The 20,670-nt window shown below is 43.4% G+C and overlaps 1 protein-coding gene across 3 annotated transcripts in view; it reads right to left on the bottom strand.

Moving 5' to 3' along the window:
* Positions 1-20,670, bottom strand: part of kto (mediator complex subunit kohtalo) — a 71,573-nt gene that overhangs the window by 9,861 nt on the left and 41,042 nt on the right. For all 3 annotated transcript variants that reach the window (XM_076187866.1, XM_076187867.1, XM_076187868.1), the window contains exons 21-30: positions 19,939-20,117; positions 12,853-13,068; positions 12,264-12,368; positions 11,708-11,829; positions 10,840-10,955; positions 8,652-8,805; positions 6,095-6,193; positions 2,845-3,011; positions 786-874; positions 96-370 (exon numbers count right to left, since the gene is read on the bottom strand). In XM_076187866.1, coding sequence (XP_076043981.1) covers positions 96-370; positions 786-874; positions 2,845-3,011; positions 6,095-6,193; positions 8,652-8,805; positions 10,840-10,955; positions 11,708-11,829; positions 12,264-12,368; positions 12,853-13,068; positions 19,939-20,117 — 1,522 coding nt within the window. The remainder of the gene's footprint in view (positions 1-95; positions 371-785; positions 875-2,844; positions 3,012-6,094; positions 6,194-8,651; positions 8,806-10,839; positions 10,956-11,707; positions 11,830-12,263; positions 12,369-12,852; positions 13,069-19,938; positions 20,118-20,670) is intronic.

The following is a 20,670-nucleotide window of genomic DNA, read 5'->3' as shown; positions in this document are numbered from 1 at the left end:
TACCCACTTGCTCCTCATGATGCCTACGTAGGTGTCACCATATGGAAGTGGTTAAATGGCTAAGGTCTTCCAATTTACCAACATTTCTCACTTACGTCTTTGTTAAGTAAGAGGAATTGTGTCAGCTGTGTGTGTAAGGAACCTAGTAGATCTGAGAGCTGGTCATCCTGGCCCTCCAAACACATGAGAACCAGTTGCAGGAAGGGTCTGTGAGATACAAGGGAGGTGTGACCCACTGGCAATGATGACTGCTGGGAGACCTGTGGTTGCTGTGGTGGCTGAGGTGGTTGTGGTGGCTGCCTCGTATTTGTTGAAGAGGAGGAAGAACTACCCGAATAGGCACCAAAGTTGACAGTGTCCAGAACATGGCCTTTTGTTACGAGAATAAGAAAGAAGATGGCTATGTAAAAATATTACTTACAGTACTCACATTTTAGCAAGTGATCAGTATAGAATACATTAATATAAGCAAATATTTGTGAGAATAGCATTCCTTATATCAGAATTCCACTAATAAATTTCTTATTTACTTTTTCATTAAGACATACATATACCATGGACTTTTTTTCCTTACAAGGGAGGAAGCCAAAGTCAAAGCCATTTCACTTTTTTCATTAATAAATCCATAATAAGCCCCTTTGTAATTTGAAATATACAAGAAGCAATTATGAAATCTAGAGAGAGAGAGAGAGAGAGAGAGAGAGAGAGAGAGAGAGAGAGAGAGAGAGAGAGAGAGAGAGAGAGAAACTATGGAGTACCTACACTATATCATACATAGGTCTTACCAGCATTTCGGAGAACTCTGCCTTGGACGTCTTTGGGCAGTTTTGATATTAGGGGTGCCACCAACCAAATGGACTGTGGCTTTTGTTTCCTAAAAATTGATAGAATGCAGTCTGTAATGGCATTTCTAAATATATGCATATAAAATTATTTCAACTTCTTTATACAGGATAGTGGGAAAACTAAGAGTGAGGCAGCACAGTGGTAGTGCCCTGGCCTCATAGTCAGGGTCAGCAGATCTAGCTCCGTCCAGGTCTGTGAACTTAAGCTGTTTACTGGTGACGTTTGCCTCAGCTGATGTTCTGAGGAGAGTCTTTGAGACTGATATCAGAACTGAAACCCGGCAACTTTTAACTTTAACTTTACATCACATCATCCATATACCAAAGACTTTTTCCCTCTTACTAGGGAGGCAACCAAAAAAAAAACAAGGGCATAAAGTCCACTCCCACCCATTTCATCCCCACATACTCCACTCCCATTCACTCCCTCTTATCTTGGCTCTTCCTGGATAATGGGTCATCCCTGCATCTTGCCCACTGCCCTGGGTCAGAAGCAGTGTCGCAAGACAGCACCACCCACAGCAAGGCCATTTCATTTAATAGGCGACCCCCTCTCTGTCCCTCATGCAGAAAATGAAAAAACAGAGAGACATCCCTTTGGGCTGCATCAAAATATCATTCACACATACTCCCTCACCCCTCCGTCCCCCACCCACTCCCTTCCATGCATCACAGCATTATCCATACACAACCATTCTCCATTCACCCCTATCTTCTGTCTTCTTATTTCTCACTCTATCCAGTCTAATAACTCCTATCATACTTCTCAGGCACCTCATCTCAAACATATTCAAACTCATCTCTTTCTCTCTTAGGTTCCAGGTTTCTGCCCTGTACAGTGTTGTCGGCAAAATTATTCCTTCATACAATCTCCTCTTAGCATCTATTCCCAAATGTCTATTTCTCATTACACATTTAAATCCACCACGGCATTTACTTGCTTCGCTCAATCTACATTCTACCTCCACCTCCACTCCTCCCTTTCCCACCACATTAGCACCCAAGTATCTAAAACTATCTACTTACTCCAGTCTCCCTTAATACTCACTTCCAGTTTGCTGCCACATTCTCCCCTTGTACTTCTCATCACCTTACTTTTACTCACATTTATCTTCAAATTCCTTCTTTTGCACACCTTCCCAAACTCTATCACTAACTTCCTTAATCCTTCCTCTGATTCTGCCACAAGTGCAGTGTTGTCAGCAAACAACAGCTGGCTTATCTCACATTTTCTCCACTTTCTAACCATCTCCAATCCCCAACCCATTACCTTTGCATTTACCTCTTGCACCACCCCATCCATGTATAATTTGAATAGCCAAGGCAACATAACACATCCTTGGCGAAGTCCCACCTTTACCTCAAACCACTCACTCTCCCCATTTCTGATTCTAACACAGGCTCAACTACTCTCATAAAAACTCTTCACTGCTCTTAACAGCTTTCCTCCTCTCCCATATATTTGCAATACCTCCCACAGCACCTTCCTGTCTACCCTGTCATAAGGATTACAAAGTAGACCTTTTGGTCCATAACTAGGTCAGATGCAAAAAAATTATAATAAAGATAAATAAATAAGAAAAAATAATAATAATATGAATAATAATAAATAACATAAATAAATAGGTAAAGTTATATAATAAATAAACACAATAATTAGTAAATAATAATAAATGGACAAATAAATGATAATTAAATAAATAATAACAAACAAACAGACAAATAATAACAAACAAATAAAAAATATATAAAATATATGGCAGGCATTACAGCATCTTGCTTAGGTGTTTATCTAAACAAATCTTAAAACTTCAACTGAAATACTTTTGTTTCTCTATAATGCTCTTAAGAAATTTCCTACCTTCACCACTGCTAGTAGAACTTCCAAGCTACACACATTACATCATGCATAATATCTTAACTGAGTATTGATGCAGTGATGAGTTACAATCACTTATCTTGTACAATTAATCTACAAATATTTAATGCAAGTCCTTGCCTTGGTTTTTGCAGTTGATCATCATCATGGTTAAGATGAAAGACACCAATAGCTGCCTTTGCCACATTGTCTAACCACAGCTGCAGATCATGGTTGGATTCTTGGTGCTGCTTGTACATGAGATGGAGGTCGAGCCATGATATCCTTAGTCCCCATTCATCCAGATCCTAAAAAGGTGTATTTGCTGATGTTCTTTATGGAATTTAATCTAATTATTATATCATTTTATTCAACACGTAGGGCATGAGGTGGGTGTAGATATTGTATGTAAATTTTTAGCTGTGAGGTGGGTGTATATTTTCATTTGAACACCCATCTTATAAGAGGGACTGCAGTTTTTGCAAATAAATTTTAAGACTGAAGGGGTGAGACTACCTTAATAAACTATGAAGACAGAGATGGGGGTAGTGGAAAAAGGTCTGATAAAAAATGTACAAAAGGGTATCTGCTGGTGTAGGATGAAAGATCGTCACCTAAAATTCTTAGCACAAAAGAAAATTGTGAAAAGGATATCTATACTACTTTCGCACTTCTTCAGTCTTAATCACTATCTATCTACAAACCAAAGGCTTCTTCCTTCTTACAAGTTGGGTAGCCACCTGCCTCCAACCATCCCAATCCCATTTGTCACACAAATTGTTTCCCTTTTACCTTAGCTCCTCATGGATGACAGATAATCCTTGGCTTCCACCCACTGTCTGTGTCAAAAGCAATGCAACAAGATACGGGACATCCAAATTAGGGCCTCACCATTTTATCTATGTGATACCCTCCCTCCTTATCCCTTCATGCAGAAATAGAGCAGAGCAGGAGAAGTCCCTTTGGGCTGTCAATTTACAGTCCATTCACAAAGAGGTGCAAAGAAAAGACAAGAGAAGTAAAGCATAAGATAAAAGGAGGCAAAGACGAGAGCAGATGTGAAATGGGGTAGGAGTATGACAGAAAATTTTGAAAGTAATAAAAAGATGTTTTGGAAAGAAATTATGAGAGGAAGAGGGAGTGGATCAAGTAGAGAAGAAAAGGTAAAAGGTGCAAATGGAAAGATGATAATGGAAGAGACTACAGTAAAAGAAAGATGGGCAGTGTATTTTAGGGAACTGCTAAATATGAAGGAGGATAGGGAGGGAAAGTTAGTTGCAATGGGAAGAGCTAAGAAAATAACAGTGATGAATGAGGACAATGGAGGAGAAATAGGAAAAGATGAGATGAAAGTAGTTATTAAAATGGGTTAGATGGGTGTCTTGCAGTGTCTAAAAAAGGGAGGTACAGTGATGGTGGACTGGTTGGTGAAGTTTATGTGTCTAAAAGAAGGTAAAGTGCTGGAGGACTGGAGGAGTGCCTGTAAAGTTTCACTTTACAACCATTCTCCACTCACCCCTATCTCCTGTCTTCTCATTTCCTCAACAGACATACCCTCTTTCTCAATGCTCCTTTTATCCCACCTATCCATCTCATCCTCAGTTGCCCCCTCCTGTTCATTCCATCCACCTCTGCCTTCCACACTTATTTGACTAATCTTTCTTCACTCATTCTTTCCATGTATCCAAACCATCCCAATACTCTTTCATTAAACCTATCTCCCAGCTCCCTTTCCACTCTCACTCTCCCACTCACCTCATTTCTCACTCTATCCAGCCTAGTAGCCCCTACCATACTTATCAAACATTTCATCGCAAATTGGATATTAAAAGAGTGCATAGACGAACTGACAGATAAAATACATAAGATAATAGACTTCTCATTAAAAGAGGGAAAGGTACCACAAGATTGGAAAGATGCAAACATAGTGCCAATACATAAAGGAGGAAACAGGGAAGATCCTACAAACTTTAGACCGGTGTCCCTCATTAGTACAATAGCTAAAATATATGAAAAGAGCATCAGAAGCAGATGGATCAAACATTTGAAAGAAAACAATATAATAAACCCCAAACAATCTGGTTTTAGAAGTGGAAGATCGTGCACCACAAACCTAATATGCTTTTACTCAAGACTGATTGAAATAATACAAGAAAGAGATGGTTGGGCGGACTGCACCTTCCTGGATCTGCAAAAGGCTTTTGACAAGGTACCACACAAAAAATTAATAAACAAAATTGAAGAAATGGGAGGAATTCAAGGCAGGCTGTTGGAATGGATGAAGGACTTTCTAAATGGAAGGAAGATGAGAGTGGTACTTAGAGATAAAAACTCAAAATGGGAAGAAGTAAAATGTGGCGTCCCTCAGGGCTCTGTTTTGGCTCCCTTAATGTTTGCCATATACATAAATGATATGGACAAAGGAGTGAATTGTTACATGAATTTCTTTACTGATGATGCTAAATTGCTCAAGAGTGAAAACAGAAGAAGACTGCAGATCATTACAAGATGACCTACATAAAGTATGGAAATGGAGTCAGAAATACGAAATGAATTTCAACATCAAGAAATGTAGCATAATGGAGTTCGGAAAAGGCAAAAATAGAGTTTCGGGAAAATGTATGATTGGAGGCAAAGAAGTAAAGAAAGTTAACTCAGAGAGGGACCTAGGAATAATCATCTCAAGTGACTTGACACCTGACACACATGTAAACAAGATATTTGGAGAAACTTACAATTTGTTATGATCAATGAAAGTGGCATTCGACTACATGAATGAAGAGATGGTTAAGAAATTAATTGTTACATTAATAAGACTGAAACTAGAATATGCTATATCAATGTGGGCACCTAGCACAAAGAAAAACACAAAGAAATTAGAAAGAATCCAAAGAGCGGTGACTAAGATGGCACCTACACTATCAAATTTGACATACGAACAAAGATTGGAGAAATTACAACAGACAATGTTAGAGCAGAAATGGGAGAGAGGCGATTTGTTGACCATTTTCAGAATTATGAAAGGAATGGAAGTTCTTGATAGAGATGATCTATTAAAATGGGACCAAAAAGAAACAAGAGGACACGCAAAGAAACTAAAGACAGCTACAGAAGAGATCTGAAAAAAGAACAGTTTCCCACACAGAGTGATTGACATCTGGAACAAATTGAACAGTGAAACAGTTAATGCCAGAACTATACACGAATTCAAAAGCAAACCGGATGTGGAAAGATACAAAAATGGGTCAAAACGAGCATAGCTCTAGTCCCGTAAAATACAACTAGGTAAATACAACTACAACTAGGTAAATACATTTAAACTCTTCCTCTTTTATGTTCCATGTTTCTGCCCCATACAGTGCTGTATATAAACACATGAACATAAACAAACCTCTAGGATGTTTGAAATTCTTGTCTGTTCATCCATAGATGCATCACTTGGTTGGTTTGGAGCATCTGGGTGGCAAATTTGATGAAGTAACCGCTGAGCCTGAAATAATTTGATGAACTTCTATCAAAGTTTATTTATAATTACTATTTTTCAGTTTCATATTTAAAATTCTAATATACATACATACATATACCAAGGCTTTTTCCCCCTTACAAGGGAGGTAGCCAAAAAGGAAAAGGCATAAAATCATTCCCACCCATTCCATCCCTGAATACACTCCACACCCCTCCACCCTCCCTCTTATCTTAGCACCTCCTGGATGACAGGTCATCCCTGCAACTTGTCCACTGCCCTGGGTCAGAAGCATCGTCGTAAGACACAGCACATCCACTCCCTCACCCCCTCTCCCATCCCCCATCCACTCCCTTCCATGCATCACAGCATCATCCATACACAACTATTCTCCACTCACCCCTATCTTGTCTTCTCCCTTCCTTAACATCCTTGGTCACCCCTTCATGTTCACTCCTTCCACACCTCTTTTAATAATCTTTCTTCACTCATTCTTTCCATGTCTCCAAACCATCCTAATACTCTTTCATCAACCCTATCTCCCAACTCCCTTTTCATGCCTGCTCTCCTCCTCACCTCCTCATTTCTCACTCTATCTAGCCTAGAACCCCTATCATACTTCTCAGGTATTTCATCTCAATCACATTTAAACTCTTCCTCTCTTATGTTCCATGTTTCTGCCCCATACAGTATTGTTGGCACAATCACCCCTTCACACAATATCCTCTCACCATCCATTCCCAAATGTCTGTTTCTCATTAGACTTTTTAATCCAACAAAGCATTTACTTGCTTCTTTCAATCTATATTCTACCTCCATCTCCACTCCTCTCTTTCCTGCCACATTCGCACCCAAGTATCTAAAACTATCTACTTCCTCCAGTCTCTCTCCCTTAATACTCACTTTCAATCTGTTGCCACCCTTGTACATCTGATCACCTTACTTTTACCCACTTTTTCCTCTTTCTCCATCTATCTTCCACTCTCAACTTACCTTTCACCAAAAATTTATCTGCTATTCCCCCACTCTCTCCCCTTAGAACGTGTACATCCTAAACTCTTCCTACTATTCTCCTGGTTACCATTAAATAATCCATTAAAGCCCTATCTACCACTGTTCAATCCACCACTCCCTCCCATGTGTACTTATGCTTGACTTTTTTCCTAAACACTGTATTTGCTATCATCAACTCTCTAGATATCTCCACCAGTAACTCTCCATTATTATTTTTTCCTGGAACTCCATACTTCCCATACTATTGGTTCATCTCCTACCCTAGCATTGAGATCTCCCAATCAAACTACATTGATATTTCTCCCTAAACCCTCTATGCACTCATTTAAATCTATCCAAAAAGTCTCCCTTTCCTCTACACTCTTCTCAATACCAGGCTCATATGCACTTACAAAGACCTACATCACCCTTCCCAGTTTCACATTCATCCACATTAACCTTAAAGAAACCTCCTTCTACTCAAACACATGCTTGCCTATCTCTTAACTTACTGACATAGCCACCCCTTCTCTCTCTCATCCTCTCTTCACTCCTGACACCCTCCTAACTACACTCCCAAACTCAAACTCACCCCGCCCTTTCAGCTTAGCTTCACTCAATGCCAACACATCCATCTTTTTTCTCACAAACATATTGCCTATTTCTTCCCTTTTACTCTTATCTGTACCACTTCCATGCACATTAAAAGACCCAAGCCTTAGGGTTCTGTTTGGAAAACTCCCAGACCCTTTTATGCCTTTGCTTTTTTAGTTATGTCCCCTTTGGTGATACGGAGAGTAGGATGTATAGTCCTATCCATGTACAGTTTTTGTCTCCACTTATAACTTAAGTGGGAATACTTGGTGGCAGTATTCTTTCTCCCCTACCACAGGGTTCAGTGGAAAAGGAAATGTTTCTTCAGAGAAGTGGTACAGCATAATGGAGGGACAGTCACATTATAATGATAAAGTAGCATAATTTCTCTATGAATAAAAATTTCCTCTATCACAGACAAAATGTTGTGTGGCTCTGGTCTGTAGGGGTGCCCCATATAGACCCTAAAGTATCAGCTGCATGATACTTAGCAGATTTGAACCTCACAATAATATGCATCCTTTACCCAAGATGGGGATTTGTAGAAGTACTAAAAGAGAGAGGAAGAGAGAGAGAGAGAGAGAGAGAGAGAGAGAACAGAAGGATGGAAGAGAGAGGAGAAGGAGAGAGGGAGAAAGAGAGAGGGAGAAGGAGAGAGAGAGAGAGAGGGAGGAGACAGAACAAGAGAGAGTGAGAGACAGAGAGAAGGAGACAGCAAGAGAGAGTGAGAGCAAAAGAGAGTGAGAGACAGAAATGGAGAGAGATAATATGGGGAGGTATAAGAAGGGGGAAATTGAGAAATGGAGGAATGAAAATAAAGAAGACAATAGAGTTGGTGCTAATTTCTTCATGGAAAGATATCATGGGATCAATTCACTACATATTCAAACTGACTTACCTGAGACTTTGTGAGAATGCTATCCAACAAGTTGTCTGCACTGCACAATTCTTCTGGAATCTTGAGACATCTTTCCCGAACCCAATCTTGGGAGCAGATCTGCCTTAAGGCATAGCGAGCAAAGTCCGCCAGACTGGCCTTGTCAACACCCTTGCTGCTCAAGTATATATCAAGGGGAAATTACTTTAATAAGTACATGCTTCATGTATTATCAATCTATCTATACACTAAGGACTTTTCACCCCTTACAAGGTAAGGCATCTGGGTTGGATGGATGCCATGCAGAATGTCTAGAAAAAAGGAGGTACAGTGATGGTGGACTGGCTGGTGAGGTTATTTAATGTTTGTTTAAGAGAGGGTAGAGTGCCAGAAGACTGGAGGAGTGCCTGTATAGTTCCACTTCATAAGGGAAAGGGGGATAAGTGTGAGTGCAGTAGTTTAAGAGGGATTAGCTTGTGAAGGCTTATGGGAGGGTCTTGATTGAGAGGATTAGGACAGGAACAGAGGGAGTAATTGGTGAGGAACAGTGTGGATTTAGGACAGGTAGGGGTTGTGTAGATCAGATTTTTGTGGTAAGACAGATGTGTGAGAAAGCTATAGGAAAAGGTAAGGATATTTTGGGCTTTTATGAATTTGGAAAAGGCTTATGACAGGGTAGACAGGAAGGCACTGTGGGAGGTTTTGCAGATATATGGAATAGAAGGAGAGCTGTTAAGAGCAGTCAAGAGTTTTTACGAGAGTAGTAGAGCTTGTGTTAGGATTAGAAATATAGAGAGTGAGTGGATTGAGATAAAGGTGGGACTTCATCAGGGATGTGTTATGTCACCCTGGCTGTTCAATTTATACATAGATGGAATGGTGTGAGAGGTGAATGCAAGGGTAGTGGGTCAGGGATTGAAGATAGTTAAAGAAAACGGAGAAAAGTGGGAGATGAGCCAGCTGTTGTTTGCAGACGACACTGTGCTTGTAGCAGGATTAGAGGGGGTATTAAAGAGGTTAGTGACAGAGTTTGGGAAAGTGTGTGAAAGAAGGAAGTTGAAGATAAATGTGGGTAAAAGTAAGGTGATGAGATGTACAAGGGGAGAAAGTGGCAGCAGACTGGAAGTGAGTATTAAGGGAGAGAGACTAGAGGAAGAGTGGATAGTTTTAGATACTTGGGTGTGAATGTGACAGGAAAGGGAGGAGTGGAGGTGGAATTAGAATGTAGATTGCGAGAAGCAACTGAATGCCTTGGGGGATTAAAAAGTGTAATGAGAAACAGACATTTGGGAAGGGATACTAAGAGGAGATTGTATGAAGGAGTGATACTGTGCCGACAGCACTGTATGGGGCAGAAACATGGAACATAAGTGAGAAAGAAAGGAGTTTGAATGTGTTTGAGATGAAATGCCCGAGAAGTATGATAGAGGTTACTAGGCTAGATAGAGTGAGAAATGAGGAGGTGAGGAGGACAATAGGGGTGGAAAGGGAGTTGGGAGATAGGGTTGATGAAAGAGTATTAGGAAGGTTTGGACACATGGAAAGAATGAGTGAAGAAGGATTTGTAAAAGAGGTGTGGAAGGCAGAGGTGGAAGGAGTGAACACGAGGAAGTAACAGAGTCAAAAGGCAAGTATCTACTCTATCAATGGCAATGACAAATTAATTCAAAATGATGCATTAGCATCTATGGGAGAGCCCAAGAACCATTGCCAGCTGCTGTAGGGCTGCAAGTTTCAAATGAAACTCAGCTATGAATATAGTAACATCTGCAAACAACAAATGGCTCACTTCCACTTCCCTCCATTCTCATATTCCTTCATGCCCTCTGAAAACAAGCAATTTCCATCCTTTTCCCCAGACACTTTCTTCATCTTCCAGATTCGTATTTTCTTTAGCTTACAATTCTCCTTCTCTTCCACCTTTTCCATCTCTCCACTTTTATTTAACTTCCCTCTCCACTTAAAAGGTTATAGAAAGGATGCTTGCGTAAATAAATAAATAAATAAAATAAATGATGATATGGTTTAACGTCACAAACTCCACCCTACTGGAAGGCTAGGTTAGTGCCTCTCACAGAGGGCCTTGTAAACTTAAAACACACACACACACATACACACACACACTTGTCTGGAGAACCTTCTTACAGCCAAGGAAAATAAATACTTCAAACAAATGCTACAGTAACATGTAAGTAAACTATCAACACACCCCATCATGTCAGAATCATTAGATGCACCAGCCATGTCAGATGTGCCGAGGATGTCCGAGATGGAGGCTTGATTTTTATTCTGGCCAGTTGGAATATCACTTACAATCAGCATTGCCTATAAAAAGTAAATACAAGGAATTTAGGACCAACTTCCAAAGCTTTTGTCAAATCAATAACATTTATACCTATAGTATGAGACCTTATAATCATGACCCTCCTAAAGAGGCCTATACAGAAAATGCTCACATCATGATTCTAACATGAAGGTAGCTATACAATTTGAAACATACCACCAGTGATCAAAATATCAACCTACACAAGGGCTTCTATAAACTTGACAATTTTATCTGTCAAGAAATAAGCAAAATAATAACAGGTAAAATGTAACCCTGCGACTGTGACCTAGTGTTGCCCTACCCTCATTAGTGGACGCATGGACCCTTGCGACCTGACTGACTGCCTTCCAGGGGGTAAATGTCCTCTACCCTTATGTAAACTGTCCTTGTTCCTTTTTCATGTATATATAATCTATGTAATTCTATTAACTATGTACTTTTTGCATTGAAGATGTAATATACGAAAGCGTTCTGCTTTGTTAGTTTCTTTTTCCAAGTGGTCTACTTTGCATAAGTGAACACACGTACCCGTGTTCTTATTAGCATCAACAATAACCACAAATTATTATCACAAACCTGCAACAAAGAAAACGAGTCTGAATTTTGTGACGTTATTATACAGTAAAATGCCATCCTTGATTAGTTACATTCCCAGGACTACAAAGAATTAACTGTTTTAGAAAAAGAAAGAAAAAAAGAAGAAGAGAGAGAGAAAAAAGTATTAACCAGATCAAACAGATGGTATGATAACCTTCAGGACTGCAAGGACTGGAGCCACAGATATTGATGTGTGAGCCGCTGCCAAGAGATGTCTATCGCAGCTTAGCCGAATGCTACGTTGTGACAGGCTGGTAGACACTCCCTGTGGAGATGCTGAAAGTATTTTGAAATAAGAATGAAAAAATATCCTGCTTTTTATTCCTTTAAAAACAATAAATATCTGGAAACAAATTATTTTTAGTCCACGTAGTGGCAAAGATGTTGAAAGTTTTTTTTTTTCCACATGACCACCAAATGCAAGGACAAAGGATGCATTCAGTGGTGTGAATCCACATGATGAATACTGTACTTCACTCAAATTTTCATACAGTACAACAGAGCAGGCACCACAATTTATGGTAGCATGTAACATAACCACACACAACTTGTACACCTGTGAATTTTTTACATATAACATAGGGACTTGGTCGAACAAATTTGTCAATTTCCATATTGACAAGATATATATGATGTGATGTAACCATTGTTGGTCCCATATCAAATGGGTAATATTATCAGTGTACAAAACTGAAGGTTTTAGCACTAACCTGCTGCATACTGTGAGGGATGAGGCATTTCAACGCCTTTGAATATCCGGAGCAAAAGATGGCATGTTAGTCTTGCTCCAGGTTCTGCTTCTGGGTTTCCTTTCCCTGAAAACCAGTTGATACTTATTACTTATAATTCACATTGACTAGTTTTTTCTTTATGGCTACCCCCCGTGTAGGGGGAAAAAGCCTTTGGTATATGTATGTATGTATGTATGTATGACTAGTCTTGAGGGTAATAGCAAAAATGTGGTGGATGGATCTGGTGAAGAAGAACCTTAGGTACAAGGGCTATGTATATTGAGCAGGGAAGGAAGAGGGCAAGAGTTAGGTGAGTAGAGATTGGTTGTGATTAGACGATAAAGAGATGTGGCCTGAAGTAATTTGTTCTTGTCTGCTATGTAATTTCTCAAGTGGATGAAGAAGACTGTTGCCAATTTCCACAATTTTCTTCCCACAAAAAGTCTATAAGAAGACCTGAGGGCTGTTACCAGCCATTGGAAGGCAACCAGTTCCCAATCAATGAAATTCAAGGGAATTCATTAGTACTAAACAGATTACTCTATAACCAAAACTGTATACAACATACCTTTACTCCAAGCAGCAATGAGGGATGGCACCACAACATGTCGCACAAAGTCCCGCAAGGTAAAGCAATGCCGTGCTATGAGAATGGATGTGAAGACAGCCAAAGAATTGTGAATTGTGTGGCAGTTATGAGGATCTCGTAAATCCACCTGGCCCAGCACCTCCATGTAGCTGGGTTTACTCTCTGTTGAACACACAGTCAAACTTTGCAAAACTCCTGCAACAGAAAGACTTTATTAGTATTAAGATCAATACCTGTCTGGGGTATCGGCTGCATGCTATTGTGGGATTTAAATTTGCTCAGTAGCATGCAGCTGATACTTTAGGGTCTATATGGGGTGTTCCTATGGACTAGAGGCACACATCATTTTGTCTGTGATAGAAGAAATCTCTATTCATAGAGATATTATGCTACTTTATTATACTGCAACTGTCCCTCCGTTATGTCGTTGCGTGCAATATCGACTGCCACATGTAAGATGCATCACACTACTCACAATATAAAATATAAAGTCACTGCTGTATTACACATTCTCTTTTACTCTGAGTAATAATAAACACAGAAAATGTGATCAAGCCAATTCACAGAATCCAGGAGGAACTCATTTCCATAAAAAAGTATATATAATCAAGATACCAATGCCAGCATCCTCATGTACCCACTTGTGCCTCATGATGCCTATGTAGGCATCATTGTACTGAAGTGATTAATACTATCCTTACCACTTCTCTGAATAAACATTTCATTTTTCACCGAACCCTATGGTAGGGGAGAAAGAATACAGCCACCGAGTGTTCCCATTTCTGTCGTAAAAGGTGACCAAAATGGGACAGAGATAGGACTAGGCACTAGGTATCCTAATCTCTGTAGCCCCAAAGGGGACATTTCTTATATATATATAAATATACATACATACATATATATATATATATATATATATATATATATACATATAAGGCATAAGAGGGTCTGGGAGTTTTCCAACCAGAACTCTATGGTTTGGGTCTTTTAATGTGTATGGAAGTGGTACAGATGAGAGTAAAAGGGAAGAGAAAGATGGATGTGTTGGCATTGAGTGAAAGTAAGTTGAAAGGGAGGGACGAGTTTGAGTTTGGAAGTGTAGTTGGGGGGTCTCAGGAGTGAGGAGAGGACAAGGGAGAGAAAGGGTGGCTTTACTAGTAAGTGAAGAGATAGGTAAGCATGTATTTGAATGGAAGGTTTCTTCAAGGTTAAGGTGGATGAAAGTGAAATTGGGGAGATGTGGGTCTTTGTAAGTGCATATGGGCCTGGTAGTGAGAAGAGTGTAGAGGAAAGGAAGGTTTTTGGATAGATTTAAATGAGTGCATAGAGGGATTACGGAGAAATGTCAAGTGGTGGTATTGTGAGATCTGGGTAGGAAATGAACCAATAGACAGTGGTTCGGAAATGTGGAGTGCCAAGAAAAAATTATAATGTGGAGTTGGTGGAGATGTGTCTAGAGTTGATGATAGCAAATACAGTGTTTAGGAAAAAAGTTAAGCATAAGTACAAATGGTACAGGGTGGTGGATGGAAGAAAAGATTAGTAAAAGAGGTGTGGAAGGCACAGGTGAAGGAAATGAACATGAGGGGGTAATGAAGGATGAGATGGATGGATGGGATAAAAAGGGAATTGGGAAAGAGGGGAATGTCTGTTGAGAAAGGAAGGGAGGGAGAAGACAGAAGATAGGGGTGAGTGGAGAATGGTTGTGTACGGATAATGCTATGATGCATGGAAGGGAGCGGGTGGGGGATCAGGGGTGAGGGAATATGTGTGAATGATATTTTGATGCAGCCTAAAGAGATTTCTCTCCGTCTTCTCTTTTTCTGCATGAGGGGATAGAGAGAGGGGTTTGCAGATTAAATGAAGTGGCCTTGCTCTGGATGTGCTGTGTCTTGCTAAATTGCTTCTGATCCACAGCAGTGGGTGAGATGCAGGGATGTCCCGTCATCCAGGAGGAGCCGAAAACTAAGAGGATGGGAGGAGTGGTGAATGTGAGTGGTGAATGCAAGTGGAGCATGTGGAGAAGAAATGGGTGGGAATGGATTTATGCCTTTGACTTTGACTGCCTCCTTTGTAAGGGGGAAAAAACCCTTGATATATATATATGTAGATATGTAAAATCAAATTATGATAGTATGTAAACATTACTGAATACAATCTGAAAACTAATCCAACTATTTCATAAAAAAAAATTATTCATGTGTTACCCAGTTATACTGTAAAAATATTATATGTATGAAAGGCCCATTCCCCTTTATAGAAGTGGCTGGGTCCAATCACACCCATCCACTTCATACATATATATAACAAAAATGTAATTTTTGCAGGAAAATTAATTTTTCCCTGATACAAACCTGAGGTACTCCTTACCCAAGGATACGCGGCGCGTTTCTACCGCTAACACTGTGTGTGCTTGAAAACACCACTCCGAGGGTCTGGGCAACCATTATCCTCAGTAAGGGGCCCTCCTGGGGCAAGGGGGGCCCCCCCTCCCCCCACAAGGGTAGGAGGGTAGAAGCTCCATTGTCTGAGCCAGGTATGAAATTAGTCACGAGGGTTGACAGGCCAGGGAGAAGGAACTACTAGCGGGGTGGATGAGGAGGGCCATTAGAGGTAAGGAGTACCTCAGGTTTGTATCAGGGAAAAATTAATTTTCCTGCGAAAATTACATTTGTTCCGAAGAATACAAACTCTTCGGTACTCCTTACCCAAGGAGACTTGGACTTAGGGGGGAAGGAAGTATTTATCTAGCCTGGGAAACCCTCGTAAGGAGAAAATGTAGAGTGCTAAGATCTACGTTGACCAGACCCTTATACATTCCCCGAAACTGTGAAGGGCACCTGGATCTGTTCCCAGAGTGAAGACAGACAGGGCATACTCACTTTGTACCCCTTGCAGGGCTCGAACTGATTCCCTTGGAATGCTTGAGAGCCCTCGGTGAGGTAAGGGAATGTAGGAGTATGAGAAGGACTTGGGATAGGTATCCCCGTGGTTGCCGATCCAGAACTTGGATGAGGCTTCAGGGTTGGCTGTGTGCCATTGGTAAGGGGTATGTTATCTCAGGACTTCTTGGGCGGCCACTATGGGGCCTAGAGAGAAGGTCCCTACGGATTTCCACATGACATCTTTGAGGTAAAAGGAAGTGAACGTAGTCTGGGACTTCCATATACCTGCTTGAAGGACCTGGTTGACTGACCGATTCTTTCGGAAGACTAGGGAGGGCCCTATTGCCCTGAGGTCATGAGCTTTTGCTCCAGGGTAATCTGTGGGGCTCGAGGCGTAGGCCCTGTGGATGACTTCCTTGATCCAGTAAGAAATGGAAGTCTTAGTGACGGGCTTGGGTGTACCCCTGGTAGAGACGAACAGTCTTGGCAAGTCTGGTCTAAGATGCTTCGTCCTCTTGAGGTAGGTCCGGATAGCACATACCGGGCATAGGACCATTTCCGCATGTTCGCCCCCTACAAAGTCGTCCAAGGAAGGAATACTAAAGGACCAGAATCTAGGGTCGGCTTTGGCCGGATCCTGGTTTTTGGCAATGAATTGGGGCAGAAAAGTGAAGGAGACCTCTTGCCATCCTTTCGAGTGGGCGACTCGATAAGAGATGGCATGCAACTCCCCGACCCTCTTGGAAGACGCCGGGGCCAAGAGAAAAACTGTCTTCAAGGTGAGGTCCTTGAAATTAGCATCTTGGAGGGGTTCGTAAGGGGGGCCCCGCAGAGCGTTGAGGACTAATGCCACATCCCATGGAGGAGAAGTGATCTCCCTGGGGGGGCATGATTTTCTGAAATGTCTGAAGAGCATGGAAATTTCTGGAGACAGGGCTAGATCCATGCCCTTCAGAGAAAACACCTGATTAAGAGCTGCCCTATAGCCCTGCACTGCCGAGAGGGAGATCTTCTTGGACTTCTGGAGGAAGTGGAAGAAGGAGGCAATCAGAGGAATGGTGGCTTGCTCTGGGGCTATTGCTCGGGAGTGGCACCATTCTGCAAAAGCATTCCACTTCCCTTGATAAAGGGTAGCTGAGGAAGAGCGAATAGGGGAGGACATGTCTTCTGCCACTTCTTTGGGGAAACCCTTCTCTAGGAGGATCCGGACCATAGTCTGAACGCGTGAAGTGCCAGGGCTGACGGGTTCTTGTGCCAGGCCCCGTTGACTGGTTGATGTAGAAGGTCGGGTCTTCCCTGAAGGGCCAGGGGCTCCTCCACTGCTAGCTCGAGGGCGTCTGGAAACCATGGGGCTTCCGGCCACCAGGGAGCGATCAAAGTCATCCGAAGGTTGGATGCGGTTCGTACTCTCTGGAGCACCTTCTGGAGCAAGGGAAACGGTGGGAAAGCGTAGGTGTCGAGGTTGTCCCAGCTTTGCAGAAGAGCATCCTCTCCCGCTGCCAGCGGATCCGGGTGAGGGCTGAAATACACCGGGAGCTGGTGGTTCCATCTGGTGGCGAAAAGGTCCACCAGAGGGGAGCCCCATTTGTTGGTGAGGAAGGTCGCCACTTCCGGATGGAGGGACCACTCCGTGCTGATTACCTGACTCCTTCTGCTGAAGTGGTCTGCCCAGACATTCTTCTTCCCTGGGATGTAGCGAGCTCTGAGTGCCACTTGGAGGTTCTCGGCTAATAAGAGGATCTCCATAGTGAGATGGCAGAGGTCCTGGGAGACTGTGCCCCCCTGCTTGTTCAGGTAGGCTACTACCGAGGAATTGTCCGACATGATGCCCACAACTTTCCCCGAGATTTGACCCGAGAAGTGATGGAGAGCCAGCAGTACCGCTTTCAATTCTAGCCAGTTGATATGGGCTGTCCGCTCGACCGTGGACCAGGAACCGCTGATGTGATCGTCGTTGAGGTGGGCCCCCCAGCCCTCCTTGGAGGCGTCAGAGAAGAGGAGGACTTCGGGGGGAGATGGGCCGAGGGGCATCCCCACGAGCAGGTTGCACGGGTCCTTCCACCAGAGAAGAGAATGCTTGACCTCTCCGGTAAGGGTGATGTGTTGACGGGTGTTTCCCCTTAGCGGGGACCACTGGGACTTGAGGAGCCACTGTAGGGGTCGCATTCTCAGTCTGCTCCTGGGTATTAACCTCTCGACGGAGGCCATGTGGCCCAGGAGGACTTGGCACTGTTTGGCCGTGAGGAACCCGGTCGATAGTGCCTGCACGACGAGAGAAGAGAGATTCTGGATTCGCTTCTCTACTGGGAATGCCTGCATGAGGGAAGAGTCCAGAACCATACCCAGGTACGTGACTCTCTGTCTTGGAATGAAATCTGACTTTGTCTGGTTGACCATGGAGCCCAATTTGCGGATGAAGGCTAGGACCGTCCCCAGGTGGTCGCGGCATAGCTGGGCGGAGTGTGCCAGGATCAGCCAATCATCCAGGTAACGGAGTAGGCGAATTCCTCTGGAGTGGGACCACGCTGAGACGAGTTTGAACACTCTGGTGAAGACCTGGGGTGCTGTGGAGAGGCCGAAGCATAGGCAGGTGAATTGAAAGGTGGTGCCCCTGTGGACGAAGCGGAGGAATTTTCGGGATGAGGGATGCACAGGTATTTGGAAATAGGCATCCTGGAGGTCCAGTGACACCATGAAGTCCCCTTCCCTGATAGACGCCCTCACGGCCTCTGGGGTGTCTATCCAGAACTTCATCAGGGAAAGGAACTTGTTGAGAGGAGACAGATCGATGACAGGTCTCCACCCCCCTGTAGCCTTTGGTACGAGGAATAGCCTTGAGTAGAACCCCGGGTCCGGAGTTGAGACTTCCTCGAGCGTTCCTTTCTGAAGCAGAGTGGAGATTTCCTCCACTAGGGCCCGCCCGCGATCCGAGTCCGGATGGTAGGTGCTGACTTGGATGGGATAGGGGGAGAGGCTGGGGATGGTGTGAAAAGGAAGACGATAGCCCGCCTTGATGACCTGGATGGTCCAGTCCTCCGCCCCGGCAGCCTCCCATTCTCTCCAGTAGAGAGAGAGGCAACCTCCTATCCTATGCGGGAGGGCAGGCGAGTTTCTAGAATTTCCTGCGTTGGGGTCCAGAGCCTCTATGATGTTTGCGCCCCTGTTCTCTATTGGGGAAGGGGCAGGGCTTTCCTGTCTGGGCTTTGGACTTCGAATGGGGTGGGGGCCCGTCTTCCCGCTTAGGGAGACGAAAAGGCTGCCCCTGCATCTGAAAGGACCGAGGGGTCGATGGGGGGGTGGTCCTTGGCCTCGAGCTAGAGACGGCTGTTCTCTCGATGGCTCTGTTGTGTAGCAACTGGTTGGCCCTAGTGATTGCCGAGTCCACCATATCCGGGGGAATCAGCGTGTGGGTGAGCAGGGGGGCCCTCCTCAAAGGAGCATAAATCTCCCTGAGGAGGGGGTCACTGGGGTCCCCGAGGATGGTGTCTCTCCTGCGGGACTTGAAGTTGGCCCAGGACGTTGAGAGACAGGAAGCCTGATGCTTCAGGGCTCTGATCGCGCTTGCCAAAAAAGCCTGGAGGTCGCATTCTTCCTGGGGTTGTAGTTCCGGTAAGAACTCCCTCGCCGAGGCAAGGAGGCGTTCTAGCCAGGAGTTCACCGCCAGGGACAGAGCCAGTGAATGAATGTGGTCGCTGACTTCCCTGCCGGAGAGGAGGACGTTTCGTCTGCGCAGCGACTCGGCGTCCGCCTTAACCAGCTCTGGTAACCTCGCCGGGATCGAGGCTGCTCTGAGGGTTGACCCCGATGGGGTGTAGAAGCGCTTCTGGTGTTCCAATGGGACCGGAAGCCAACGCGCCTTCTCGGTCGTTCTTGTTGCGAGAGCGTTGGAGGCCTGGGCCATGGCTCTCGCCGTCTGCGTACTCCATGGAAGGTGGAGGGGAGTAGGCTGGGCTTTCTGAGAGTTGGCCGTCATGAAGATGTCAGACTCGAATGTGGCTTCCTTTTCTAAAAGGAGTGGCTGTGTCAAAGGACACATCTTTTCTCCCTTCCCCTTTTATAGCAGAACTGTACATGCACTCCTCCAATCCATTGGAATATTTCTTTCTCTAAGCCAAACATAACAATATCACCAGCAACTACGCTGAAGAAAAATATATATAAATGAAAAAAGTACACATACCTAACCATTCTGCAGACAATGCATTGCAACAAGCAGTCAGTTCAGCACACAGGATGGCCATGTCATTAAGTATCTCATTGGTTGGAGCTGAGCATGCATCAATAATGGCACTGCACACAAAGCTGTACCTATTTGTTGGATCGCTCAACTGTTTCACAATACCTGGATCTATCTTCAACCTGAAGAAATAAATAAAAAAAAATTTACAACTAAATTCAGAGCTGCTTGAAAATAAGGAAAAGACATCTCTCTATATGCCAAAGGCTTCTTTCTCCCTTATAATAAAGGTGATGATATATCTATCTGTATACCATGGGCTTTTTTCCCCTTATGAGAGAAGTAGCTAAAGTCAAAAGGCATATACCCCCCTTTCCCCCATTCCATATCCATCCACCACCCTTTCCTCCCTCTCATTCTAGCCCCACATGGATGACAGATCATCCTTGTATCCTGCCCACTGCCCTGGGTCAGAAGTAATGTGGCAAGACACAGCACGTCTACAGCAAGGGCGCTTCACCTAATTGATGACCCCCCCCTCCCCCCATCCATCCACTAATGCAGAAAAATAGCAGATGGGGAAAACTCCCTTTGGGCTGCATCAAAATATTTTTCACACATAACCATTCCCTAACCCCCATCTCCCACCCACTCCATTCCTTACATTACAGTATCATCTATACACAGCCATTCTCGACTCACCCCTATATCCCAACTTCTCCCTTCCCTGCATAA

Source organism: Oratosquilla oratoria, chromosome 7, assembly GCF_046742065.1.
Source record: "Oratosquilla oratoria isolate Oo_2021 chromosome 7, ASM4674206v1, whole genome shotgun sequence".
Lineage (NCBI taxonomy): Eukaryota > Metazoa > Arthropoda > Malacostraca > Stomatopoda > Squillidae > Oratosquilla > Oratosquilla oratoria.
The sequence above is the reverse complement of the archived record's forward strand: the minus strand, read 5'-3'. Positions and strand labels throughout refer to the sequence as shown.